At 48.0% G+C, this 26,622-nt stretch overlaps 1 protein-coding gene and 1 non-coding gene across 2 annotated transcripts in view; both read left to right on the forward strand.

Annotated features, from left to right (window-relative positions):
* Positions 1-11,173: 11,173 nt before the first annotated feature.
* Positions 11,174-26,622, forward strand: part of LOC143817402 (piwi-like protein 1) — a 128,251-nt gene continuing 112,802 nt past the window's right edge. The window contains exons 1-4 of the mRNA XM_077298795.1: positions 11,174-11,387; positions 18,481-18,567; positions 18,762-19,215; positions 23,792-23,917. Of these exons, the coding sequence (XP_077154910.1) occupies positions 18,490-18,567; positions 18,762-19,215; positions 23,792-23,917 (658 nt within the window). The 5' untranslated portion in view covers positions 11,174-11,387; positions 18,481-18,489. The remainder of the gene's footprint in view (positions 11,388-18,480; positions 18,568-18,761; positions 19,216-23,791; positions 23,918-26,622) is intronic.
* Positions 12,669-12,775, forward strand: LOC143764021 (U6 spliceosomal RNA). The gene has a single exon (XR_013213009.1). It is a non-coding gene; the product is annotated as a U6 spliceosomal RNA (small nuclear RNA).

The following is a 26,622-nucleotide window of genomic DNA, read 5'->3' on the forward strand; positions in this document are numbered from 1 at the left end:
GTCCGTGTGGAATCCGTATTTTTCTCGCCCCCATAGACTTTCATTGGCAATTTTTTTGCGCAATACGCTGACAAACGCAGCATGCTGCGATTTTGTACGGCCGTAGAAAGCCGTATAATACTGAACCGTAATATACGGCTGATAGGAGCAGCCCCATTGAGAATAATTGTGCCGTTTATTTTGCGAGTTTGACGGACGTATTTTCTGCGCTCTTAAGTCCGTAAAACTCGCATGTGTGACGCCTGCCTTTGTTTCAATACTTACTATGGGGATAGTAATGGGGGAGTATAATCAAGCTGATATCAACCCCACAAATATTACCTCACTTGCCACCGCCACAGGGCAAGTGGGAAGTGCTCGGCTATGTGCCAGTTTATGGATGCGCCATTTCAAGAGTTGCTGAGTACTGATGTTGGTAGCCTGGGAGGGGGCCAATATTCATAGCCCCTTCCCAGGCTATTAACCCCTTCCCGACCTGTGACACAGCGTATGCGTCATGAAAGTCGGTGCCAATCCGACCTGTGACGCATATGCTGTGTCACAGAATGATCGCGTCCCTGCAGGCCGGATGAAAGGGTTAACTCCAATTTCACCCGACCTACAGGGACAGGGGGAGTGGTACTTCAGCCCAGGGGGGGGTGGCTTCGCCCCCCCCCCGTGGCTACGATCGCTCTGATTGGCTGTTTCACTTTCAACAGCCAATCAGAGCAATCTGTAATATTTCACCTATGAAAATTGGTGAAATATTACAATCCAGCCATGGCTGATGCTGCAATAGCATCTGCCATGGCTGGAGACCCCGATCTGCCCCCCCACACCGCCACCGATCTCCTCCTCTCCATCCTGTCATGTCCCACGCTCCCCTCCATCCTCCTGTCCGCTCCCCCGTCCTCCTGTCTGCTCCCCCCGTACTCCGATCCCCCCCACGGTCTCCGATCGCACCCCCCCATACTTACCGAGCTCCGATGTCCCTCCCGGTGTCCCCGGTCTTCTCCATGGGCGCCTCCATCTTCCAAAATGGCGGGCGCATGCGCAGTGCGCCCGCCGAATCTGCCGGCCGGCAGATTCTTTCCAGGTACATTTTGATCGCTGTGATAGGCTCTATCACAGCGATCAAGATAAAAAAATAGTAAATAACCCCCCCTTTTTTTCACCCCCATAGGTAGGGACAATAATAAAATACAAAAATTATATTTATTTTTGTTTTTCAATTAGGGTTAGAGTTGCACTTAGGGATAGGGTTGCACTTAGGGATAGGGTTGCACTTAGGGTTAGGGTTGCACTCAGGGTTAGGGTTGCACTCAGGGATAGGGTTGCACTTAGGGTTAGGTTTGCACTTAGGGTTAGGGTTGCACTTAGGGTTAGGGTTGCACTTAGAGTTAGGGTTGCACTTAGGGTTAGGGTTGCACTTAGGGCTAGGGTTGCACTTAGGGTTGCACTTAGGGTTAGGGTTGCACTTAAGGATAGGGTTGCACTTAAGGATAGGGTTGCACTTAAGGATAGGGTTGCACTTAAGGATAGGGTTGCACTTAGGGATAGGGTTGCACTTAGGGTTAGGGTTGCACTTAGGGCTAGGGTTGCACTTAGGGTTAGAATTACGGTTAGTATTAGGGTTGCAATTAGGGTTAGGGTTACAATTAGGGCTAGGGTTGGAATTAGGGTTAGAATTAGGCTATGTGCACACGGCGCAGATTTGTCTGCGGATCCGCAGCGGATTGGTCACTGTGGATTCGTAGCAGTTTTCCATCACGTTTACAGTACCACATAAAACCTATGGAAAACCAAATCCGCTGTGCCCATGGTGCGGAAAATACAGCGCGGAAACACTGCGTTGTATTTTCCGCAGCATGTCAATTCTTTGTGCGGATTCCGCAGCGTTTTACAACTGCTCCATAATAGGAATCCGCAGGTGAAATCCACACAAAAAACACTGGAAATCTGCGGTAAATCCGCAGGTAAAGCACATGCGTTTTACCAGCAGATTTTTCAAAAACGGTGCGAAAAATCCGCACACAAATTCGCAACGTGGGCACATAGCCTTAGGGTTAGGGTTGGAATTAGTTAGGGTTGGAATTAGGGTTAAGACTAGGGTTAGGGGTGTGTTGGGATTAGGGTTAGGGGTGTGTTGGGGTTAGTGTTGGAGTTAGAATTGAGGGGTTTCCACTGTTTAGGCACATCAGGGGGTCTCCAAACGCGACATGGCGCCACCATTAATTCCAGCCAATATTGCGTTGAAAAAGTCAAATGGTGCTCTCTCCCTTCCGAGTCCCGACGTGTGCCCAAACAGTGGTTTACCCCCACATATGGGGTACCAGCGTACTCAGGAGAAACTGGACAACAACTTTTGGGATCCAATTTCTCCTGTAACCCTTGGGAAAATAAAAAATTGCGGGCTAATAAATTATTTTTGAGGAAAGAAAAATTATTTTTTATTTTCACAGCTCTGCGTTATAAACTTTTGTGAAGCATTTGGGGGTTCAAAGTGCTCACCACACATCTAGATAAGTTCCTTTGGGGGTCTAGTTTGCAAAATGGGGTCACTTGTGGGGGGTTTCTACTGTTTAGGCATATCAGGGGCTCTGCAAACGCAACGTGACGCCCGCAGAGCATTCCATCAAAGTCTGCATTTCAAAACGTCACTACTTCACTTCCGAGCCCCGGCATGTGCCCCAACAGTGGTTTACCCCCACATATGGGGTATCAGCGTACTCACGAGAAACTGGACAACAACATTAGTGGTCAAATTTCTCCTGTTACCCTTGGGAAAATAAAAATTTGCGGGCTAAAAAATCATTTTTGAGAAAATAAAAATTATTTTTTATTTTCATGGCTCTGCGTTATAAACTTCTGTGAAGCACTTGGGGGTTCAAAGTGCTCACCACACATCTAGATTAGTTTCTTGGGAGGTCTAGTTTCCAAAATGGGGTCACTTGTGGGGGAGCTCCAATGTTTAGGCACACAGGGGCTCTCCAAATGCAACATGGTGTCCGCTAATGAGTGGAGCTAATTTTCCATGCAAAAAGCCAAATGGCGTGCCTTCCCTTCCGAGCCCTGCCGTGCGCCCAAACAGTGGTTTACCCCCACATATGGAGTATCAGCGTACTCAGGACCAACTGGACAACAACATTTGGGGTCCAATTTCTCCTGTTACCCTTGGGAAAATAAAAAATTCTGGGCTAAAAAAATCATTTTTGAGGAAAGAAAAATTATTTTTTATTTTCACGGCTCTGCGTTATAAACTTCTGTGAAGCACCTGGGGGTTTAAAGTGCTCATTATGCATCTAGATAAGTTCCTTGGGCGGTCTAGTTTCCAAAATGGGGTCACTTGTGGGGAAGCTCCAATGTTTAGGCACACAGGGGCTCTCCAAACGCGACATGGTGTCCGCTAACGATTGGAGCTAATTATCCATTCAAAAAGTCAAATGGCGCGCCTTCCCTTCCGAGCCTTGCCATGTGCCCAAACAGTGGTTTACCCCCACGTGAGGTATCGGCGTACTCAGGAGAAGTTGTCCAACAAATTTTAGGATCCATTTTATCCTGTTGCCCATGTGAAAATGAAAAAATTGAGGCTAAAAGAAATTTTGTGTGAAAAAAAAGTACTTTTTCATTTTTACGGATCAATTTGTGAAGCACCTGGGGGTTTAAAGTGCTCTCTATGCATCTAGATAAGTTCCTTGGGGCGTCTAGTTTCGAAAATGGGGTCACTTGTGGGGGAGCTCCAATATTTAGGCACACGGGGGCTCTCCAAACGCGACATGGTGTCCGCTAAAGATTGGAGCCAATTTTTCATTCAAAAAGTCAAATGGCGCTCCTTCCCTTCCGAGCCCTGCCGTGCGCCCAAACAGTGGTTTACCCCCACATATGAGGTATCAGCGTGCTCAGGACAAATTGCACAACGTTCATGGTCCAGTTTCTCCTTTTACCCTTTGGAAAATAAACAATTGTTGCTAAAAGATCATTTTTGTGACTAAAAAGTTAAATGTTCATTTTTTCCTTCCATGTTGCTTCTGCTGTTGTGAAACACCTGAAGGGTTAATAAACTTCTTGAATGTGGTTTTGAGCACCTTGAGGGGTGTAGTTTTTAGAATGGTGTCACTTTTGAGTATTTTCAGCCATATAGAACCCTCAAACTGACTTCAAATGTGAGGTGGTCCCTAAAAAAAATGGTTTTGTAAATTTTGTTGTAAAAATGAGAAATCACTGGTCAAATTTTAACCCTTATAACTTCCTAGCAAAAAAAATGTTGTTTCCAAAATTGTGCTGATGTAAAGTAGACATGTGGGAAATGTTATTTATTAACTATTTGGTGTCACTTAACTCTCTGATTTAACAGAATAAAAATTCAAAATGTGAAAATTGCGAAATTTTCAAAATTTTCGCCAAATTTCCGTTTTTTTTCACAAATAAACGCAGGAATTATCGACCTAAATTCACCACTATCATGAAGCCCAATATGTCACGAAAAAACAATCTCAGAATCGCTAGGATCCGTTGAAGCGTTTTTGAGTTATTACCTCATAAAGGGACACTGGTCAGAATTGCAAAAAATGGCCAGGTCATTAAGGTCAAAATAGGCTGGGTCATGAAGGGGTTAATTTCAGCCCACAGCTGTCTGTTTAGCCTTTGCTGCTTTGAATTTATAGGGGGATCCTACATCTTTTTTTTCTGGGTTCCCCGTAAATTCACCAGTAAAGGCTAAGCTGACAGCTGTGAGTTGTTATTAATAGTCTGGGAACCTTTTGGGATATTGTCCCTTTTCCCACATTAGTAACATCAGCCCCGAGCTGTGGGCTTTCCCTCTGCTGGTTATGAAAATTACACGGGACCCCACGCCATTTTTGTATTTCATTCTTAATTTTACGCAAGATGTACACAGCAGGTCTCCTGGCCGCGCTGATCTCAGAGAGACGAGGCAACAATGATGAGAGCTGCCGTCAGCAGCCGGCGCCTGGGATAAGCAAGAACTGTACTGCATTTCCCATGTGACGGTACGTGTCACATAGACGACACACGGATGTGAATCACGGACAAACGGATGACCCACGTACATGGACCACGGATCTCACAGTACTGGTTTTTCCTCTACAGAAATCACCAGGATGTGAGGAGCCCATGCAGGATACTGGGAGAGCTGGGTACGACACTATCTACTGCTGTAACTTGGGCTGGTCAGTGCTAGTAGTATTAAAATGAATGAAAACACGTAAGAGAGTAACACCGCCACCTGGTGGTGATAATTGAGAATGCAGACTCAGTCTTAGGAACAGATGGAACCCATTTTCCGTCACAGCCAATTTTTAGTTTTTCTTCACCTTTTTCCCACGAGCCCTGACACTTCTATTGTTCTGTCCCCATCGCTGTATAGCAGTTTATTTTTGGGGAGGAGCGGTACTTTTGTGACTGCTCCCATTCACGTCACAGTAGAATATCCTGAAAAACGAAAAAAAAAAATGTCACGTTTGGGCAAATAACAATGTGATTCCGCCATTGACGTTTGCGTTCTGTTTTTACAGCCATCAATGTGCGGAGAAATGACCGGATTGTCCAGCTCAGTGCAGATACCATCATCTACAGTCAGGAAAAAGAAACGATTTTTAGTTATTTATTTTTTCACTTTTTCTTTTCCGGGACCGAAAAACGACAATTTTTATGACGTCACCTCGAGATTAGATCATTACACACGGATGGATCCAGATTTTGATACCGTTTTTTAATTTCTTTATTTTTGCTTTAGGATCTTCGGTTTTGTTTTTTGGTTAATATTTTTCCAATCTTTTTCTCTATAACTTTTTCCTGTGTTTTCGTCCCCTGTGATCACTTCTCCTATAGGGGGGATCACTAGTATGGCGGCATGTATTCGGCTCCGTCCATGATGGCAAACCATCGGACCCCGCGATCACGTGGTGGGTGGGCAGGTGGTGTCCTAACAGGCTAGTAACACAGCGCAGGCGTCACTGATCGGACCCCCACCTATTGTTCCCTGGCCCAAAATCGGGGTCCGGAGGAGCGGCTGAAGTCAAAGTCTACTGCGCTCACTTGTGGTGTCAGCTGCGTCCTTGCCGCCAAAATAAAAAACTGGGGTCACCGATTCCGGCATGGACCAACCAGTGATCGGGGGTCTGGAAGACCCCAGTAAGTTTCCTTTTACAAAGAGTAGAAAGATAAAAAAGAAAGAGCCAAGACCGAAACCCCTGAAGCCCCCGGAGCCGCTGCAGCCCCCGCCCGTTACCTGGTTCTGCTGCTCCAGGAGCTTCTGCGGGAAGAGCAGCTGCAGGATCTCTTGTCTCCGGCCCCCCGAGGACCCCGCGATACAGAGACCTGCAGGACAGAGCATCAGTAAGGCAGAGACCGACGGACCCCCGCACTGTGCGGCATAAAGGGGGCTCCGAACTGCAACCAAGCCGGACGGAAATCTACAGAACAGGACGGAGCTACTGACTGCGGCAGACAAGACACTACAAGTCTCAGCAGGCCCAGGGGCAGTGTTGTGCTAGCAGGATGGGAGTTGTGGTTTACCAGTCATGTATATACAGCTCTGGCAAAAATTAAGAGACCACTGCAAAATGTTCAGTTTGTCTGATTGTTCTCTTTATATTTTTCAGTAAAATGTAAATTGTTCTTTTATTCTATAAACTTCTGACAACATGTCTCCGAAATTCCCAGCAATAAATTTTGTATTTTCTTCCTGAAAAGGAGAAATGGTCAAAATGTAAAACCCCAGTAATTTCAGACCTTAAATAATGCAAAGAAAACAAGTTCCTAATCATTTAGAAACAACAATACTAATGTTTTACCTCCGGAAGAGATCAGAAATCAATATTTGGTGGAATAACCATGATTTGTAATCCCAGCTTTCCTGCGTCTCGGCAGCTTTCCTCCAGTCTATCACTCTGCTCCTGGTAGAATAATGTCAGCCGTTCTTCTGTGTTTGATGGCTGTGACCATCCGTCATCCTCCTGATTACATTCCAGAGGTTTTCAGTGGGGTTCAGGTCTGGAGATTGGGCGGCCATGACAGGGATCTGATGTGGTGGTCTCTTAATTTTTTCCAGAGCTGTACACAGCCCACAGGTAACAGGCGAGACCCCCGGTACAGGAGGTGACAGGATGTACCCACCGGTGTCACCCGACCAATCCACGACTCTCGTCACCTCCTGCAGCTCAAAGGCGTGAAGATCCCGATATCTGAGGACAACAGAGAACGATCACTGCGGCCTGATAATGCACGGACCCCCATAATAGCGTCACCCACAAAGCCCCCTATAACAGTGCGTCCTCCGCAGACCCTCATAACAGTGCATCACCCACAGACCCCCCATAACAGTGCATCCTCCACAGACCCCCATAACAGTGTCCTCCGCAGACCCCCCATAACAGTGCATCCTCCACAGACCCCCATAACAGTGTCCTCCGCAGACCCCCCATAACAGTGTCCTCCACAGATCCCCCATAACAGTGCGTCCTCCGCAGACCCCCATAACAGTGTCCTCCATAGACCCCTCATAAGTGTCCTCCGCAGACCCTCATAACAGTGTCCTCCACAGACCCCCCATGACAGTGCGTCCTCCACAGACCCCCATAACAGTGTCCTCCGCAGACCCCCCATAACAGTGTCCTCCGCAGACGCCCCATAAGTGTCCTCCACAGACCCCCATAAGTGTTCTCCACAGACCCCCATAACAGTGTCCTCCACAGACCCCCCATGACAGTGCGTCCTCCGCAGATCCCCATAACAGTGTCCTCCTCAGACCCCCCATAACAGTGTCCTCCTCAGACCCCCCATAACAGTGTCCTCCTCAGACCCCCCATAACAGTGCGTCCTCCACAGATCCCCATAACAGTGTCCTCCGCAGACCCCCCATAACAGTGTCCTCCAGACCCCCCATAACAGTGTCCTCCGCAGACCCCATAACAGTGTCCTCCACAGATCCCCCATAACAGTGCGTCATCCACAGATCCTTCATAAGTGTCGTCCACAGACCCCCCATAACAGTGCGTCCTCTGCAGACCCCCATAACAGCGTCCTCCGCAGATCCTCCATAACAGTGTCCTCCACAGACCCCCCCATGACAGTGCGTCCTCCACAGATCCCCCATAACAGTGTCCTCCACAGATCCCCCATAACAGTGTCCTCCGCAGACTAGAATCTGCCAGCGCCTCACTGCTCAGTGTCCATGTTGTTTATGGGCAGATAACCTGTAAAAGTAACAAAATGAACGTTCTTTCCCTTCTGTGAATCGGTCCCATGATTAGATATTTGGAGAGAAGATCGATATATTTTATTGCGATGACATTTTCAGTCCCAAATGTCCCGACTCAAACATGGCCGCTCTGCAGCCTCCGTCACGTTCAGCGCATGTGCGTTAAGCGAAAAGCCAATTTAGCGTTGAGTCACGGCGGTTCGGTGCGGACTCTGCGGAGCGGTTGGCGCATGCGCACACAGTAGTGCGTGCGGTTTGTGGACGCTGAGGAGCTCATGGTGGCGTCTGTGGTTATCCCTCGTGGTCTATGTCAGCAGCGCTGTAGAACTACAAGTCTCAGGATCTCATAGTACTACTGTTCAGTATTTAGTGCCTGTAAAGTGTTTATGTCAGGCTGAGCTCCGTTTGGTGTCACGTGGTGCTGGCGGCTGCCGGTGCTGGTAACCGTCTAGACCGGACTCTTCCTCCGCACTGTTAACCGTTTAGGGACCCTGCCGGTGTTGTTTCATCTGGTTTTTCCTGTGTTTCGTCTCTGTGGCGCCGTGTTTCGTCTCTGTAATAATGTAAAGAGATAAAAGGTAGGCCTCATAACCGGGAATCACCACATAAATAAGAATAGCATGATAGAACACAGCTTTATTTCACAAAAAATACACAGAAGGCAAAGCACACACATTAAAACCATATAAAAAAGGGGAAATACAAAGAAACCCCGTACACACAACGGCCCCTAATAAGGCAGAAAAGCCCGCACATAACTGAGGGGTACAAAGTGAACATGCCCACCGATGACAATAGCCTATATAGACAGCATGACCATCAGGTCTGTAACATGAGTGCGGCTCGCCCGAGTGCCTGCGCACATGACAAACCAATAAGCAGATGCCAAGTGACATAACAGCACACATCAGCTAAGATGAAGCCAGGAGGAAATAACGGAGGGTTAAATGACGAAAAACACACTATAAAAGGAACATCCAGATGTAACTCCTAAGCAGACAGACAGGGCCAGTACTGCCACCAAGAAGGACATGTAATACTGTCCACTACACACCCAACAGTGAACCTGGCGACTGGAGGGAATCAGGGCAAACCTGCCTTAAATAATAACCCTTCCGTGGCCAGCCATGGGCAGAATCATGTGAGCATGAGGACCCTAATAAGTGAAAGTGCCGGCTGCGGAGACCCAACGCGTGTCGCCACAGACTTGTGGCTTCGTCAGGGGTAGTAACCGCATTGCCAGCCTAATGTTTAAATAGGAAATAATCAGTTTACATTACCATGAACAGCTGTGCCTGAGCCAGATTCACTGCATGGAGTATGTGCAATCCTCATTGTACACGCCGAGCCCGGCGTGCGTCCTACTGCGCATGCGCCGGCGTCTCAGAGCGGACATACGTCATCCGCTCAGGGCTGCCTTGACAGCGTGCACGCTGTGCATAGTGCGCACGCGCTGGAGTACAATGAAATGGTCACAGGAGGAAGTAAATAAGTGCCGGGTTATACCGCTCTGTGCTACTATGGCCGGCCTCACACTAGCGAGTTTTACGGACGTATGAGCATAAACTACGTCCGTAAAATACGCATTGCACACGGCCCAATGAATCTCTATGGCCCAGCTCCTATCTGCCGTATATTACGCATCCGTAATATACGGTATGTTACAGGCATAGAAAATCCCAGCATGCTGCGTTTGTCACCGTATTGCGCAAAAAAAATCGCCAATGAAAGTCTATGGGGGCGAGAAAAATACGGATTCCACACGGACCAGCAGTGTGACCTGTGAGAAATACGCAGCGGTGTTAGGGTGCGTGTCCACGTTCAGGAAACGCTGCGTGTTTGATGTTGCGTGGGGCCGCAGCGTCAAACACGCAGCGTCCAGATGTTCCAGCATAGTGGAGGGGATTTTTTAAAATCCCGTGTCCACTATGCGTGGAAACACGCACACGGCGGCCCTGCGACTCCAGACATGCTGCGCGTCTTTTAAGATCGCAGCATGTCCGTGTTCCTTGCGGCGAAGCTGCGCCACCGCAAGGAATAACACAGGGCGCTATGCGAGGGGTGCGATGATCCCGGATGTGTGCAATGAACACATCCGGCATCATCGCGTCCCAGAAGGGGGCGGGGCTTAGCGCCGAGCGGGTTTGCCGCTCCGACGATACCGCCGGCCATCCTGATCGTGGACACGCACCCTTAGAGGAAAGCCCGTAATTCAATTGCCGGCTTTTCATTTCTCCTTCACAAACCCGACAGGATATGAGACATGATTACATACAGTAAACCATCTCATATCCCCTTTTTTTTGCATATTCCACACTACTAATGTTAGTAGTGTGTATGTGCAAAATGTGGCCGCTGTAGCTGCTAAAATAAAGGGTTAAATGGTGGAAAAAATTGGCGTGGGCTCCCGCGCAATTTTCTCCGCCAGAATGGTAAAGTGACACCATTCTAAAAACTGCACCCCCCAAGGTGCTCAAAACCACATTCAAGACGTTTATTAACCCTTCAGGTGTTTCACAGCAGCAGAAGCAACATGGAAGGAAAAAATGAACATTTAACTTTTTAGTCACAAAAATGATCTTTTAGCAACAATTTTTTTATTTTCCCAAGGGTAAAAGGAGAAACTGGACCACGAACGTTGTTGTACAATTTGTCCTGAGTACGCTGATACCTCATATGTGGGGGTAAACCACTGTATGGGCGCACGGCAGGGCTCGGAAGGGAAGGAGCGCCGTATGACTTTTTTAATGTAAAATTAGCTCCAATCATTAGCGGGCAGTCAGTATCGGCCATGGCTGGATTGTAATATTTCACCAATTTTCATAGGTGAAATATTACAGATTGCTCTGATTGGCTGTTGCACTTTCAACAGCCAATCAGAGCGATCGTAGCCACGGGGGGGGGGGGGGGGGGGGGGCTGTAGCACCCCTCCCCCTCCCCCTGTCGTTAACCCTTTCCCCCGACCTGCAGGGACGCAATCATTCTGTGACACAGCACAGGCGTCACAGGGCGGATTGGCTTTCATGACGCCTACGCTGTGTCACAGGTCGGGAAGGGGTTAAAGGGGTGGTGGACCGAGGCTGATCCCTTTATCCCTGCACGTCCAAGAGCAGCAGCGGCAGAAGGAGAGGAGGACACGTCCCCGCCGCATATCGCTGGCTTACCTGCCCCCCGGCAGCTTCTCCGGGTAAGTGCGGGGCTGGAGGCTCTGGGCAGGCGGTCTGTGGCGGCGCTGCATAGAGGGGGCTTTTCCTGATGGTGGTGGCGCTGCCTGGCCCTTCTGGTACCCGGCGCCGATAAATTTAGTCCCCAGCTTCGGTTCTCTGCTAGGCCGCATTCTGTAACTCCGCCCCCGCTATGACGTGTCCAGCGGCTCCGCCCACCTTTCTGGCGCTTCTCGTACAGGACGAGAAGCGCCTCTTGTAATCTCGGCGGCCATCTTCCCTTCTCCCGCGGCCCCTCTGGGCACACACTGGCAGTTGGCAGCAGTGGTCTCTGAGCTCGGCGGCCATCTTCCCTTCTCCCGCGGCCCCTCTGGGCACACACTGGCAGTTGGCAGCAGTGGTCTCTGAGCTCGGCGGCCATCTTCCCTTCTCCCGCGGACCCTCTGGGCACACACTGGCAGTTGGTCTCTGAGCTCGGCGGCCATCTTCCCTTCTCCCGCGGACCCTCTGGGCACACACTGGCAGTTGGTCTCTGAGCTCGGCGGCCATCTTCCCTTCTCCCGCGGACCCTCTGGGCACACACTGGCAGCAGTGGTCTCTGAGGTAATTTGTCTGGTCTCTGAGGTAATTTTTCTGGTCTCTGAGGTCATTTGTCGGGAGCAGCTCACCGCAGGCGTCGGCACTCTCTGGGGAGGCTCACAGCTACAGTGGGGACACAGGCTCTGGGTGAGGGGGCTTCTCTGGACCACCCTCCTGCTGTAACCCTCTCACTGCAGAAGTGTCCTACAGGGGACACACAGAAGGGTACAATGTCCCAACCTAAAGCATCTGTACAGGCTCACAAGGCTATTGCCGCCTTTGTCACTTCATGTACCTCCTGCCAGTCTGTGTTTCCTTAGGCTCAGACTTCTGCAAGGCCTGTGACCCCCAAATGCCCTCAGGAGCCTCCGCCACCACCGAGCCCAGTGTACCGGGCCCCCCTGAGTGGGCTACGACACTGTCACAATCCATGGCTTCTCTGGCCAAAGTGATTGAGTCCCTCCACGATCCCTCCAGGGTCGGAGTATGCGCAGGTCTGACATAAATGGATCCTCTCCCTATGGGAGCAGTCGATCAGTAGGTGTCGGCCCTTTAGAAACCTACCGGCGTCTAGGAAAAGGATCAGCAGCACGTCCCCAGAGCGTTCACATGCATTCTTGTTGGCGAGTTACGCTTCTCGCTCTCCCTCCCCAGGGGTCAGTAACTACCACGATTCTGAGTACGAATCGAGCGGCCCCTTGGACTTGGATTCACAAGACTTCCAGGTGCCCGCATAGGCAGCACATATACTAAAATTGGAACGATACAGAGAAGATTATCATGGCCCCTGCGCAAGGTTGACACGCAAATTCGTGAAGCGTTCCATAAAAATGGTGGATTCGCTGATAGAGGCGGTCAATCTGACACATTGCAGAGAAATCTGATTCCATTCCGGATCAAGCCGCGTCCTTTAAGAGGACTAAACACCCCCATAAGACTTTTGCAGTCCACCCTGAGTTTACGGCCATACGCAATCGTCACAGGGAGCGACCGGACAAACGCTTCACAGGACAAAAGTCTCTCGAAGCGAAATATCCTTTTTCGGCTGTGCCGGGGAAGGATTGAGCTGAACCCCCTGTTGTAGACCCTCCAGTTTCTCACCTGGCATCCAAGACCCTTTTATCCGTAACGGATGGGTCATCCTTTAAAAATCCCACAGACCATCAGATGGAACACCAGGCTCGCTCTGTTTTTTGAGGCCTCAGGCTCGGCCCTCTGTCCTTCAGTCGCTGCAGCATGGGTCTAAGGCGATAGTTTTCTGGGCAGATACCCTGGCCAAATCCATTCAGAGCGGTAATTATCTCCTCTGAAGCAGTACATCTTGCCAGTCAAATTTTGTGGCCTGGACATTACCTGGTACACGCATTTTGGTTGCAGCTGGCTGTTCTGCTCTATTGGCAGCGAACGCAGTCACGATCAGCAGAGCATTATGCTCAGAGAGTGGAAAGTGGACTCTGCGTCAAAAAAAAGTCCTTGATATCTCTGCCTTTCCAGAGTGGTCGCCTATTTGGTAAGAACATGGATCAGCTTATTTCTGATGCCACGGGAGGAAAGAGTAAATTTCTTCCCCAGCAGAGGCTTAGGCGTCTTTTTCGGAGACATCAACAATTTCGTTTCCGATCCCTTTGCTCCAACCCGGGCTGGTCCACCGTCACTACCTTCCCCGGGTCAGGCCGCTCCCCACACAGGGACAGAGGTTCTTGAGTCTCCTACAGACCTAGTCGACAATGGTAATCTTGCCCTAAACAGTTGAGATCTAAGGGATCTAGGTCTCAGAGATTTTCCGCCGCTGACTCCTGGCATCGTCTGGTCGACACCGGCAGGGTGGGCGGCCGCCTACTTCTATTCAGTCAGGCCTGGCTGTCTGTATTTTACAAGACCTCAAACTTCTAAACAAGTTTGTCAAGGTTTGTCATTTTTGCATGGAATCTCTGCATTCAGTCTTCGCTTCTATGGAAGAGGGAATGTTTTTTTGGCATCCATCGACATCCAAGATGCTTACCTACATATCCCGATCTTTCATCCGCCACTAGAGATTCCTGCGCTTCGCCATTCACGACCAGCATTTCCCATTTTGAGTCACTCCGCAAGACTGGGTCATTACCCTGGTTCCGGGAAATGAGAAGTTCAAGGGTTTCTAGTCAAATCTACTTGTGTTCCCAAAAGAGGATGGTACAGCCAGGGCCATCCTGGACCTAAAGCTTCTGAACAATTCTGTCAGAGTACGGCATTTGAGGATGGAGTCTCCCCCTCTCCAAGGGTTCCTGCACTTTGCCATCCGCGAAGAACATTTTCAGTTTAGCCTTGCCCTTCGGCCTTGCTATCGCCCCCAGGGTATGCTCAAAGGTCATGGCGGCAGTCATGTCCAGTCTACATTCTCAGGGCCTGGTCGTCTTGCTAGCCCTTCAGCAAGTGGCCTGAGCACTTTGTCAACCATCTGTTCGTTCCATCCGCCTTGGCATGAGGGACAACATGCGCTTTGGACGCATGTGACAGGAGCCTCTTCTCCCTCGTCAACATACTGCCCAGGGTAAATGGTCTCCTCAGGAGTGTTCTCTTCCCATCTACTGTATGTGCTGGAGATCCGAGCGATCTGGCTGTTCCTGCGGCGGTTCCATCGTCTCCTGACAGGCTGTCCCATCCGAATTCAATCAGACAATGCCATGGCCATGGCTTACAGAGGGGTCATCTGCAGCAAAGCGCGAGGTGGAACACATCCTTCACTAGGCCAATAGGAACCACTCCGTTATCTCGGCTGTTAACTCCCGAGCATGGAAAACTGGGCTGCGGACTTCCTCAGCTGTCAAGGCCTGCCCTCGGGAGAGTGGTCTCTTCATCCGGAAATTTTCCAGCGGACCTATCTTCACTAGAGGACACCAGACGTGGATCTGAATTGCCAAGATGCTTGATTTTGTAGCTCGATTACGGGACCTGAGAGCCATCGGGTGGACGCGCTCGTCCTTCCGTAGAGTCAGTTTAGTCTTCCCTACATGTTTTCCCCCATTGCTTTTGATTCCGAAGGCCTTCAGGAAGATCAAAGCAGAGGGAGTACCGGTGATCCTAGTTGCTCCTGACTGGCCACGCCGAGCGTGGTACGCAGAATTAGTGCAGCTTGTCAGACATCCCTTTGCAATCACCAGATTGACCAGACCTGCCTTTCCAGGGCCCGTTTGACACCAGAACTCAGGGCCCTGAGTTTGAGGGCTTGGCCGTTGACTCCTGGGTCCTGACCGTAGCTGGTTTCTCCCATGAGGTAGTTTCCACCATGATTAATGCTCTGAAGCCGGTGTCAGTACGCATCAGAAGCTGGTGTTAGTACGCATCTATCATCGGACCTGGAAAGCCTTTTTTGAATTCCTTCAGTCCGGTCTGTACTCGGGCCTAGCGCCGAGCTCCCTCAAAGGGTGGGTCTGCCTTGTCCTTATTGTTTCAGAATAAAGTCTCTTCCAAACCGCAGGTGAGAACTTTCTTTCTGGGAGTCTCTTGTGTGGTACCTCTACATAGCGCCCTTAGACGCCCGGGGCCTTAACTTGGTCCTAGGTGTCCTATAGGAATCTCCCTTCGAACCGTTACAGGTTGTCTCCTACCTCTCATGGAAGGTCGCCTTCCTAGTCACGGTAACATCAATCAGAAGGATCTCGGAGCTAGTTGCTCTCTCCTGCCAAGCGCCTTTTCTGACTTCACAGACACAAGGTAGTCCTCAGGTTGTCCCTGCCCTTCCTTCCAAAAGTGGTGTAGCTGTTTCACCTTATCAAGGATATTGTCCTACCCTCGTTTTGCCCAGCACCGGTGCACCGTGTGGAGAAAGCTTTTCACTCTTCGGATCTTGTGAGGGCTCTCAGAAGGTACGTGTCTAAGACTGTGCCTTTTGCCAGACGGACGCCCTGTTCGTGCTCCCGAAGGGGCACCGGAAGGGATCGACCGCTTCTAAGTCGAGAATAGCCACATGGATTAGGTCGGCTATTCGAGAAGCTTAATGCGGGGATCAAGGCACACTCCACTTAGTCGGTAGGTGCTTCATGGGCCATTCGGCATCAAGAGTCTGCGGAGCAGGTTTGTAAAGTGGCGACCTGGTCTAGCCTGCACACTTTCTCAAAGCATTATGATGTCCATACTCAGGCACCAGCAGGTGCGGGCCTGGGTAGACGAATTTTGCAGGCAGCGCTAGCGCGTCTTTAGACAGCGGATGCTGGGAGTTTACTCTGTTATTTCCCACCCAGGGACTGCTTTGGGACTTCCGACGGTCCTGTGTCCCCCAATGTGGCGAAGGAGAAACGGGGATTTTTATGTACTCGTAAAAAACCTTTTCTCCGAGCCACTCATTGGGGGACACAGCACCCACCGTGTTGGACTGAAGGCTGCTATTGTTTTTCTGATTTAACATGATGTACCTATTCTTGATGATAATAATCTCCTACTGCTTGGTCACTAGACTGGTTTGGGCTGGAGCCAGTGGGTGGTGTATACTGTAGAGGAGGAGCTAGCTTTTTTTGTATTCACTTAGTGTCAGCCTCCTAGTGGTAGCAGCATAACACCCACGGTCCTGTGTCGCCCAATGAGTGGCTCGGAAAAAAGGATTTTACGGTGAGTACTCAAAAATCCCTGTTTTGATCATGTGATGGGGTCTATCACAGTGATCAAAATGAAACAATAGGAGAAATCTTTTTTCCTGGAAGATGATGAGGGGCGGGTGCCAGAGCTGGAGGTACCAGGGGCGGATCTCATTTCTCTCTCCTCTGATGTGCTAGATCATAGAGGAGAGAGAAATAAATGGAAAATCTGCCCTTTTTTTTTTGCCATTATTCGGAGAATAAACCGACCCTAATCATGTTCTCCGGAGTATCATCTACCTCCGGTAGCAGAGACCCTAGAGATTTTCCAAAACTGGGAAGCGCTATAACCTTATTTCTCAGCGCTGTTCAAAAGGCGTATAGGCGGTCGTTAAGGGGTTAAGCAACTGTGCACACCTCGCTTGTAAAAGTCAACAGGTTGCTCCAAAAGACACGTTGTGACTTCGGAAATCAGAGTCTCATTATCTGGATAACTTAATTGTTGGAAAGAGGTGGAAGTCTGGTGAATAAAGGGATGTCGTAGAATTTTAGGCCACAGGATCATGTGTTGTGAACTGGTGCATTGTCTTGCAGAAAGCGGACATCTTCGGTGAGCATGCCACGGCTCTTGGTTTTGATGGCCTCCCGCAATTTCCGCAGCAGTGAAGCACAGTATTCCCCAGTGATCATGGTACCCTTTGCTAGAGAATCCATCAATACTACTCTGTGCTGGTCCCAAATACTGTGAGCATGACCTTGCCTGCCAAGGGTTGGGCACGTGCCTTCTTTGGAGGTGAGTCATGATGCGTCCATTACATCTACTGGACTTTAGTCTCAGGATCCTAGTGATGGATCCAGCTTTCATCCTGTGTAATCAATCTGTTGATAAAATCCTCCTGGCCTCCATGGCACATTGTCAATAAAGCCTGAGAGCGTTAGACTCGTTCCTGCTTCTGGAAAGGTGTGAACAGCCGGGGAACCCAGCGAGCAGATACCTTATGTATGTGAAGATGGTCTTGGATGATTTTTTCCATGGACACCACACTAATCTTGACATTTTGGGCTAGGTGGCGAATGGTTATGCGGCGATTTTCCAAAAGGGCGCCCTCCACTTGCTGGATGATGTGTTCATCAATAGCAGAGTGGGGTCGCCCTGGAATTGGAGCTGTTAGCACCGAAGCCCGACCACATCTGAATTGACGATGCCAGTTCTTGACTACATAATATGATGGGAATCATCACCTTTCATCTCATCGAACGTCTCTTTGGTGTGCGGCCTTTCAATAAAGGAACTTGATGACGGCTCGGAATCCACTGGGTCCATTATCAAACTTCACACCACTCCAGCACCTGTAACATCAACACCGTTGTCAGGTCTGAGTGGCAAATTGGCACAAAATCTACAGTGACTTGTATCATTACACATGTGCAGTGTCATCGTCCTGTGATAAATAGAAGTGGGTCAGGGAAAATCTTTAATGAACGCCCCTCGTATCTGTGAATCCAGATTTGGGGTAAGATTAAACAATTACAAGACAGGATCTTCAGCCTAAAAGATGTAATAGAGCTGTGTAGATGGAAATCCAGCTCTGTAGTGAGTTGAAGCAGTTACTAGACAGCAAGATGGAGGTCATTGTACAGAGCCATATACCTGGAAATCCAGCTATTAGGTGAGATTAAACACTAGAAAGCAGCAGCATGGAGTAAATTATAGAGCAATACTGAGCAATATAGCTGTGAGTCCAACTAGGGTGAGACTAAACACTTACTAGAAGACGAGCCTCTCACTGATCTCCGCATAGCCTTCAATAGGCAGCTATCCTGTAATCCCTCAGTGAGCCGGCACTCAGTCTTGTAATGAGTAGGATGATGCACCTTTTTTTCACAGTCACAGATGCAGTTTTTCAGGGTGAAAAATATGTGTGTGTGTGTATATGTATATATTTTTTTCCATTTATATATTGAAATTAATCTGTTTCCTTTGCAGAAGTAGAAGATGAGCGGACGAGCCAGATCCCGGGCCCGCGGCCGAGCTCGTGGGCAGGAGCAGGCCCCACAAAGACCACCTGGACAGGTTTTGTACCCCACTCATTAACCCTTTTAGTAATTCCTGCTGCTTTTTCATAATGGAGGGGCTTTAAGCGGTTTCTTTTTTTCCCACAATGCATTGCATTGTTCTCTAATCCTGCAGAGGCAGCAGAATTATGGGAATCTGGGTCCAATTTTTTTTTTCCTTACTATATTATTGAATAACTCTCGAATTTACAGGTACAGCAGACCCAAGGACCCCAGCCAACAGTCAGACCACCGCAGCCCCAAGGACCCCAGCCAGCAGTCAGACCACCGCAGCCCCAAGGACCCCAGCCAGCAGTCAGACCGCCGCAGCCCCAAGGCGCCTGGGCAGCAGTCAGACCACCGCAGCCCCAAGACCCCCGGCCAGCAGTCAGACCACCGCAGCCCCAAGGCGCCTGGGCAGCAGTCAGACCACCGCAGCCCCAAGGCGCCTGGGCAGCAGTCAGACCACCGCAGCCCCAAGGCCCCCGGCCAGCAGTGAGAGCACAGCAGCCTCAAGAATCCTGGCCGGCACTCGGACCACAGCAGCCCCAAGACCCCCGGCCAGCAGCAGTCCGACCTCAGCAGCCAGCACCTGAGCCTTTGCTGGTCGGAAGAGGGCGCCAGAGAGGCCCGCCGGCAGCGACAGCAGAGAGACCAGCGCCCGAGGGTAAGTGTCCTTAATGTTCCAGGGTTAAGTGTGAAATCTGACTGAGAGGCTGGTCCGTGTGTCATGAATCGGAGGTGTTTGGTTGCCCCCAGTTCTTCATCAGGGATTTATTTATATCCCAGTTCCGGTTTGCAACTTGCAGCTCTTTGCCCCCCCCCCCCTTACCCTCAGGTTAGTCAGGGAACTACACCTAGGATAATTAGTCACCAGAAAGGCTGCCTGCTCGTGTACTGACTATCGGGCACGCTGCAGTGAGGGCGTTATACCTATTCCCAGTCACAGGCAGGAAATCAACTTATAAGACCCTTTCCGTCACTGCCTGCTTTGCTCAACAAGCTCAAAACGCTTCGCTGCCACCAGCTCCTATTACTATGATTAATAGTGGGTTGGCTCCTGACCTGATCAGTAGCAATGGCTTAGGTCGGAGGACTTGGGGTACGTTTAGAGCAAGGAGAGCAACACAAGTAAATATTATATCTTTTACTCCAAGAAAGATTAGGCAGTGTTTACAAAAAGTATAAAAACGATATTACAAGATGAGGTACAGAACGATTACAAAATAAAAAGGATTAAGGATGAAAAGCACTTACAGTTCACGCATATCATGGCTTCCATGGGGCGAAGGAAGTGACATCCCAATGCATCAGGCTGGTTCCTTAGCCTCCTGTAGCAGGCTTCCTAGGCAAAAGACCACCTCTCAACTCAGCTGGTCAATGTTATGCCCTGTGCTTCATGACCACACTGATTGGGCGAAGCTATGACATGCACTCCCTTCTGGAAGTTATGAAAAACGTTACATCGGCCATAACTCAGGGTGGGAACCTCGTAGAAGGGCGCCAAAACAGTCATTCTCCCAAGCATGAGATTGCCGTTCATTTAAGTCCAAACATGACTTGGCTATGTGACTTGAGTAAGCAGTAATGCATTTCTCAGGTTCCGCTAGGCACTGAGCTTTGAAAACTCATGGGAGGGTAGCTCTACTGATGCACATTCCAAAAATGTAAGATTCCCCCTACTCCACTTAATCGATGCCATTATATTTGGTCTTAAAATGAACACTGTACTAGATAAAGAGATGGCCATGAGGCTGTAGGCTGCTTTCAACCAGTTCAGCGCCATAAAAGTAACCAGCGAGAATGCTAGCACACTGGTTTCACATTACAGCTGCACAGCAGGGGAGATGGAGAAGTGGACTTACATACGCAGCTGTGAAGGGGGGATCAGGGCTGGAGCCTGCTAGTACAAAGCCAAAGAGATGTAGCAGAGCTGTGTAGGCGTGCATATTCGTGACACCGTGATTTTAGGAATGTGCAAGGGCAAAATATTACAAAACCTCAATCCCGCAAAACATAAGTGGAATAGATGATGTGCATCATTTACGGGACCGATGCAGCCAATCACTGGCCACAGCAGTTACGTGGTGTACATGTAAGCTTCACTACTGAGGCCAGTGATTGTCTGCAGTCATCACATGGATGGTGGCTGTGATTTAGCTGCAGGATGACGGGGAATATCACCGCAGAGTTGTGTGGGCTTTTCTTTGTTTATTTTTATATCTTTTTTTTTTTTTTTTTCCCGTTCCCCCTTTAACACTATCCTGACCTAGGAAGTGCTGGTAGTCCTCATATGGGATGCAGGTGTGCGGACCGGTGTTGCATAGCTGGCACCAGCCTCTAACAGCTGAGGTCGGAGACAGCTCTGATCACTGCTGTGTGAACAGTTTTTAGATGCTGCTGTAATTCATTGCTGCATTTATACAGGTGCAATCCCTGTGGTGCTGGGAGCAGATTGTCCTCATCCCAAAAATATAGATATACCGTATTTTCCGGCGTATAAGACTACTTTTTAACCCCTTAAAATTGTCCCAAAAGTCGGGGGTCGTCTTATACGCCGGGTACGGTGTGTGCAGGGAGCGATCCTGGATGTTCCCAGGGTCTGAAGGAGAGGAGACTCTCCTTCAGGCCCTGGGATCCATATTCATGTTAAAAATAAAGAATAAAAATAAAAAATATGTATATACTCACCCCTCCGAGAAGCCTGGCTCTCACCGGTGTAAGCGTCTGCCTCCGTTCCTAAGAATTGCAGAAGGACCTTCGATGACGTCACGGTCAGGTGACTGGTCACATGAGCGGTCACGGACCAATCACAGGCCAGTCACCTGACCGTGACATCATCGAGGGTCCTTCATGCTGCAATTCTTAGGAACGGAGGCAGACGCTTACACCGGTGACAGCCAGGCTTCTCGGAAGGGTGAGTATATACATATTTTTTATTTTTATTCTTTATTTTTAACATGAATATGGATCCCAGGGCCTGAAGGAGAGTCTCCTCTCCTTCAGACCCTGGGAACCACACGCTGTATAAGATGACTGGGCGTATAAGATGACCCCAGTCTTATACAGCGGGCATATCCCAAATTCCATATTTTATATGGAAAAGTTGGGGGTCGTCTTATACGCCCAGTCGTCTTATACACCAGAAAATACGGTACATATGTATATGTGTAAGCTTTTCTGGTGTCTCTGCAATATATCAGCGTCTTTTGGTCATCTCCCACTTGGGGAAGAAAAAAACGAATCCGGATGTTGTACGTACCCCTAAATGGTACCAATAAAAACAGAAGTTCGCCCCACAATAAGGAAGACCTCGCACAGCTCCAGCTACAGATCTCAGGAATAGGGCAATACCATTATTTTATTTATCGTATTATAAAAATGTAGTTTTTTAGAAATATTTGTGGTTTGAACATTTTCGGAAAAAAAATCTTTTTTTTATTGAAAAATTAAATAATTTGTAAAAAGATATATGGTATGTACAATGCTCAAAAAAAATAAGGGGACACTAAAGCACCATATCCCAGATATCACTGAATGAAATATTCCAGTTACAAATCTTTTTCATTACATGGTGAAATGCATAGAAAACAATAAAACCTAAAAATTACCATCGTAAATCACAACTAATATCCCATGGAGGTCTGGATTTAGAATGATGCTCAAAATCAAAGTGGAAAATCAAATTACAGGTTGATCCAACTTCAGTGGAAATGCCTCATGACAATGAAGTGATGCTCAGTAGTGTGTGTGACCTCCACGTGCCTGTATGACCTTCTTATAATGCCTGGGCATGCTGCTGATGATGTGGCAGATGTTCTCCTGAGGGATCTCCTCCCAGACCTGGATTAAATCATCTGTCAACTCCTGGACAGTCTGTGGTGTAACATGGTGTTGGTGGACTGAACAAGACATGATGTCCCAGATGTGCTCGATTCGATTCTGGTCAGGGGAATGGGCAGGCCAGTCCATAGCTTCAATGCCTTCATCTTGCAGGAACTGCTGACACACTCCAGCCACATGAGGTCTGGCATTGTTCTGCATCTGAAGGAACCCAGGGCCCAGCACACCTCCACATGGTCTCACAATGGGTCTGAGGATCTCCTCCCGGTACCTAATAGCAGTCAGGGTATCTCTGGCGAGCACATGGAGGGCTGTGCGGCCCTCCAAAGAAATGCCTCCTTACACCGTTAGTCATCCTGGAGGATGTTGCAGGCAGCAGAATGTTCTCCACGGTGCCTCTTGACTCTGTCACGTGCTCAATGTGAACCTGCTCTCGTCCGTGAAGAGCACAGGGCACCGATGTCTCATCTGCTAATCTTGGTGTTCTCTGGCAAATGTCAATAGCCCTGCATGGTGTTGGGCTGTAAGCACAACACCCACTTCTGGATTCACCGGGCCCCTATACCACCACTCTCATGGAGTCTGTATATGACAGTTTGAGCAGACAAATGGATGTTAGTGTCCTGCTGGAGGTCATTTTGCAGGGCTCTAGCACTGTTCCCCTTGCTCCTCGTTGCCCAAAGGAGGAGGTAGCGGTCCTGCTGCTGGGTTGATGCCCTCCACATCTCCTGGTGTACTGGCCTGTCTCCTGGTATCTGCTCCATGCTCTGGACACTGCTCAGACCCAGCTACCCTTCTTGCTACAGCTCTCATTGCTGTGCCATCCTGGATGAGCTGCGCTACCTGAGACACTTCTGTGGGTTGACACTGCCTCATGCTACTGTACAGTACCTCTAAGGGTGAGAGCAATGACAAAATGCAAAAGTGTCCAAAGCTGCCAAAAAGGATGAGAACAGAGAAATGGTCTGTGGTCAGCCCTGCAGAACCACACCTTTATAGGGGCTGTCTTGCTAATTGCCTATTTGCCTTGTTGCTCCATTTGCACATCAGCAGGAGACATTGATTCACAGTCGGTGCTGCTTCATAACTGGACAGGCTGAATATTTCAACCACAAATAATAATTGTATGGTTATAATCCCAGACAATCCTATAAAAGGTTATTCCAAATTTGGTAAGTGATCACCTATTCACAGGATAAGTAAGAACTTGCTGGATGCTGGGGTCCGGCTGTGGGGCCCCTACTGATTGCTAGGATGAGAGGCCTCCTGGTGTAGTCTCACAGGATGCTTCCTGCCGCCACTGTGCAGTATTGGGGGCCCCTTTTCTGTCCTGTGACCCCTGTATGTGTAAGGGAGACCTGTGTAGCTAATAGTTTAACAAACCTTTTTCTCTCGCTTAGTTCTGCAGGTGTCAGCCGGACTTGCAGAAGTGTCTATCGGGGAACGGGGCGGCCGTAGGCGCGACTTCCATGACGTCGGGGTGAACACCCGGCAGACTATCGAGCATGTCCAAAAATCGAAAGCAGGTAATCGCGTCCTCGAATCTTTTTCCATCTATCTTGTTGTTTCTTGCTGTTCTGTGGAAAGCTGGATGACAAACATGTTTCCACCTCTACAACTCCTGGGTTTGTCATCTAGTTATCACCAACTCAAAAATCTGCACATGAAGGGTTAAAACATGCATGTCTCTGGTCCCCAAATCTCGCTGGGCGATTGGAGTCTTTTTATGCCAAATAATTGGAAATGAGAAATCAATAGAGGTGACGGGGGGTTTTACACTACTGGAAAAGGGGCCCCAAAAGATAGAAAGGAAAAGGCAAGCAGTACTCATTTTACCCCGGTCCTCCGCCTGTTCTCTGCCGCTGCTCCGATTTGCTTTTCTGCTGTAGCAGTGACACCACATCAAAAGCGCACATCACTGCTGCAGCCAATCACTGGGCACAGCAGCTCCTGCCATCTACATGATTGACTGCAGCGGTGATGTGCGCTATTGAAGTGGTGTCGCCACTGCAATCAGATTAGAGCAGCGGTGAGGAACAGGCTTCACATGATGACATTTGTGGGAACAGCCAGATTAGGTGTCTTAAGAAATCAACTGAATGGACTGAGAAATGCTAAAATATTTTCTTTCTATAGCCCCAACATATTCCACAGCACTTTACATTTTACAGGGGAAATTGTACAGATAATAAACATTACAACCTAACAGTCACATAAACAATAGACACCAAGAGGAGTGAGGGCCCTGCTGCTCGCAAGCTACAGTCTGAGGAAATAGGGGAGACAGGAGAGGTGAATGGTGACAATTGCTTTCATTGTTCAGAGCAGCCATAGTGTAAGAAATCGGGTGTTCTTGTTAAGCTGCATGAACCGGTTATCAGCCAGAATATGTAACCGTACAGACACAGAGGCTATTAAATGCATAAAGCGTGTGATAACATGATGCGAGGAACCTGGTTATGAAGAAAATGTTGAATGGGCAACACAGTGATAGTTAAAAAATGAGTTGAGGCGGTAGGCCAGTCTGAAGAAATAAATCATCCCAAATAAAAAGTGCAACACAAAGACATAATATTAAAATTATTCTTTATTAGTAATATTACAATAAAATTTAATATAGATAAAAAATATAGAGCTGATGGCTATAGAACAATTTATAATGGTATGATAGGACACCTCAAATAAATAAATACCCCTATATTAAATATATAATATAATTATTGCACTAAGGAATATAAATAAATAACAAATTTATAATCCCTGATCATAATAAATTATTTAGTGTAAAGAAAAATTAATTTGTAGTGAAAATAGTGTAAAAAGAAAAATTATATAAAAAAAATTTTTCTTAAAAAATATATGTGAAAAATATATATATGTGAAAAACTGAATAAATTGACTAAATATATCCAATATATTGCAATAACCCAAATATATATGTGCACTTATTGCCAAAAAAGAAAATAATATAATAATCAGTGCAAATAACGCATACAATGATGCAGACCCAACCAAATTGAGGGATCCTAAATTATTAACCGTGCAATTGTGCTAATACTTAAACCCGATACACAAATTCACACTAAATCCAGAAAACTAGTGCAACATTAATAATATTAAGACCAGGAAATTCCTAAAGTGCAAATAGTATTAAACAATTCGGCCACTAAAGCCTAGCAGCATAAGGGTAAAGTGCAAATAGTGCTAACCAATTCAGCCACTAAAGCCTAGCAGCATAAGGGTAAAAACTATAAATAACTAACAGAGGTTCCACATACCTATAAGTGCTCTGTCCCTACGCACGTTTCGGCTGATGCCTTCTTCCGGGGGCGTATACAGAGGCTAACAGGGGCAGGTTTATATATTGTGCTGATTGCCTCTGAGTTAGTAAAGCTGAGCGGCACATAGGCGCATGCGCAGCCGCCCGGACCATGGACACATTCACCCGGCGTCACCCCAGCAACGCGCACGCCGCCAAACCCTGCCCACGTGGATCACGTGACCGGGGGAGGCGGGGAGCACATCACCAAGAACAAAGGACGCCGGACTGAATGCAACCAAAGCCAAGGAAGACCGCGCACGCGCACAACCGCCCAGTAACAACACAGAGCGCAACTTACAGCACATGTTAAAAAAACTAATATAACTATACACATAAATACAAAACAACTACGTGATTCTTACAGAACATGAGGTATTACATAATGGTCACAAATATAAATAAAATAAACATTCAATAGCACATTATTACAGCAGTTTCTTCAATATGGATCCAGATCTTCACACAAGGAAAACGATATCATTCCCACCCAGGGTAGACAATCCAATATATGATCTTAAAAACAGAGAAACTGCAAAATATTAGAAATAAACAATTCTTTATTATAAAATAAGCACAAAAAAATTTATTTATACAACTTTCTTTAAAATATGATACAAAGGACCATATGGTAGTACAAATATATGTGACAAATGAAATAAAAAAATAAAAATTATAAAAAAGTGTATTGTATATTAAAAATTAAAAAGGATGATCAGAGAAATGACACATAACTTAAAGCCTCATTGAGACCCAGAGGTTGAAGCGTACGGAGAGTCCAAATCCATCTGCTCTCTTTCTGAGCCAGCCTACGGCTAACATTACCTCCACGTAAGTCAGTAATAATTCTATCTATCCCAACAAAACGAAGGCCAGTAGGGTCACATCCATGATGGATCTTAAAATGCCGTG

This window comes from Ranitomeya variabilis, chromosome 3 (assembly GCF_051348905.1).
Source record: "Ranitomeya variabilis isolate aRanVar5 chromosome 3, aRanVar5.hap1, whole genome shotgun sequence".
Taxonomy (NCBI): Eukaryota; Metazoa; Chordata; class Amphibia; order Anura; family Dendrobatidae; genus Ranitomeya; species Ranitomeya variabilis.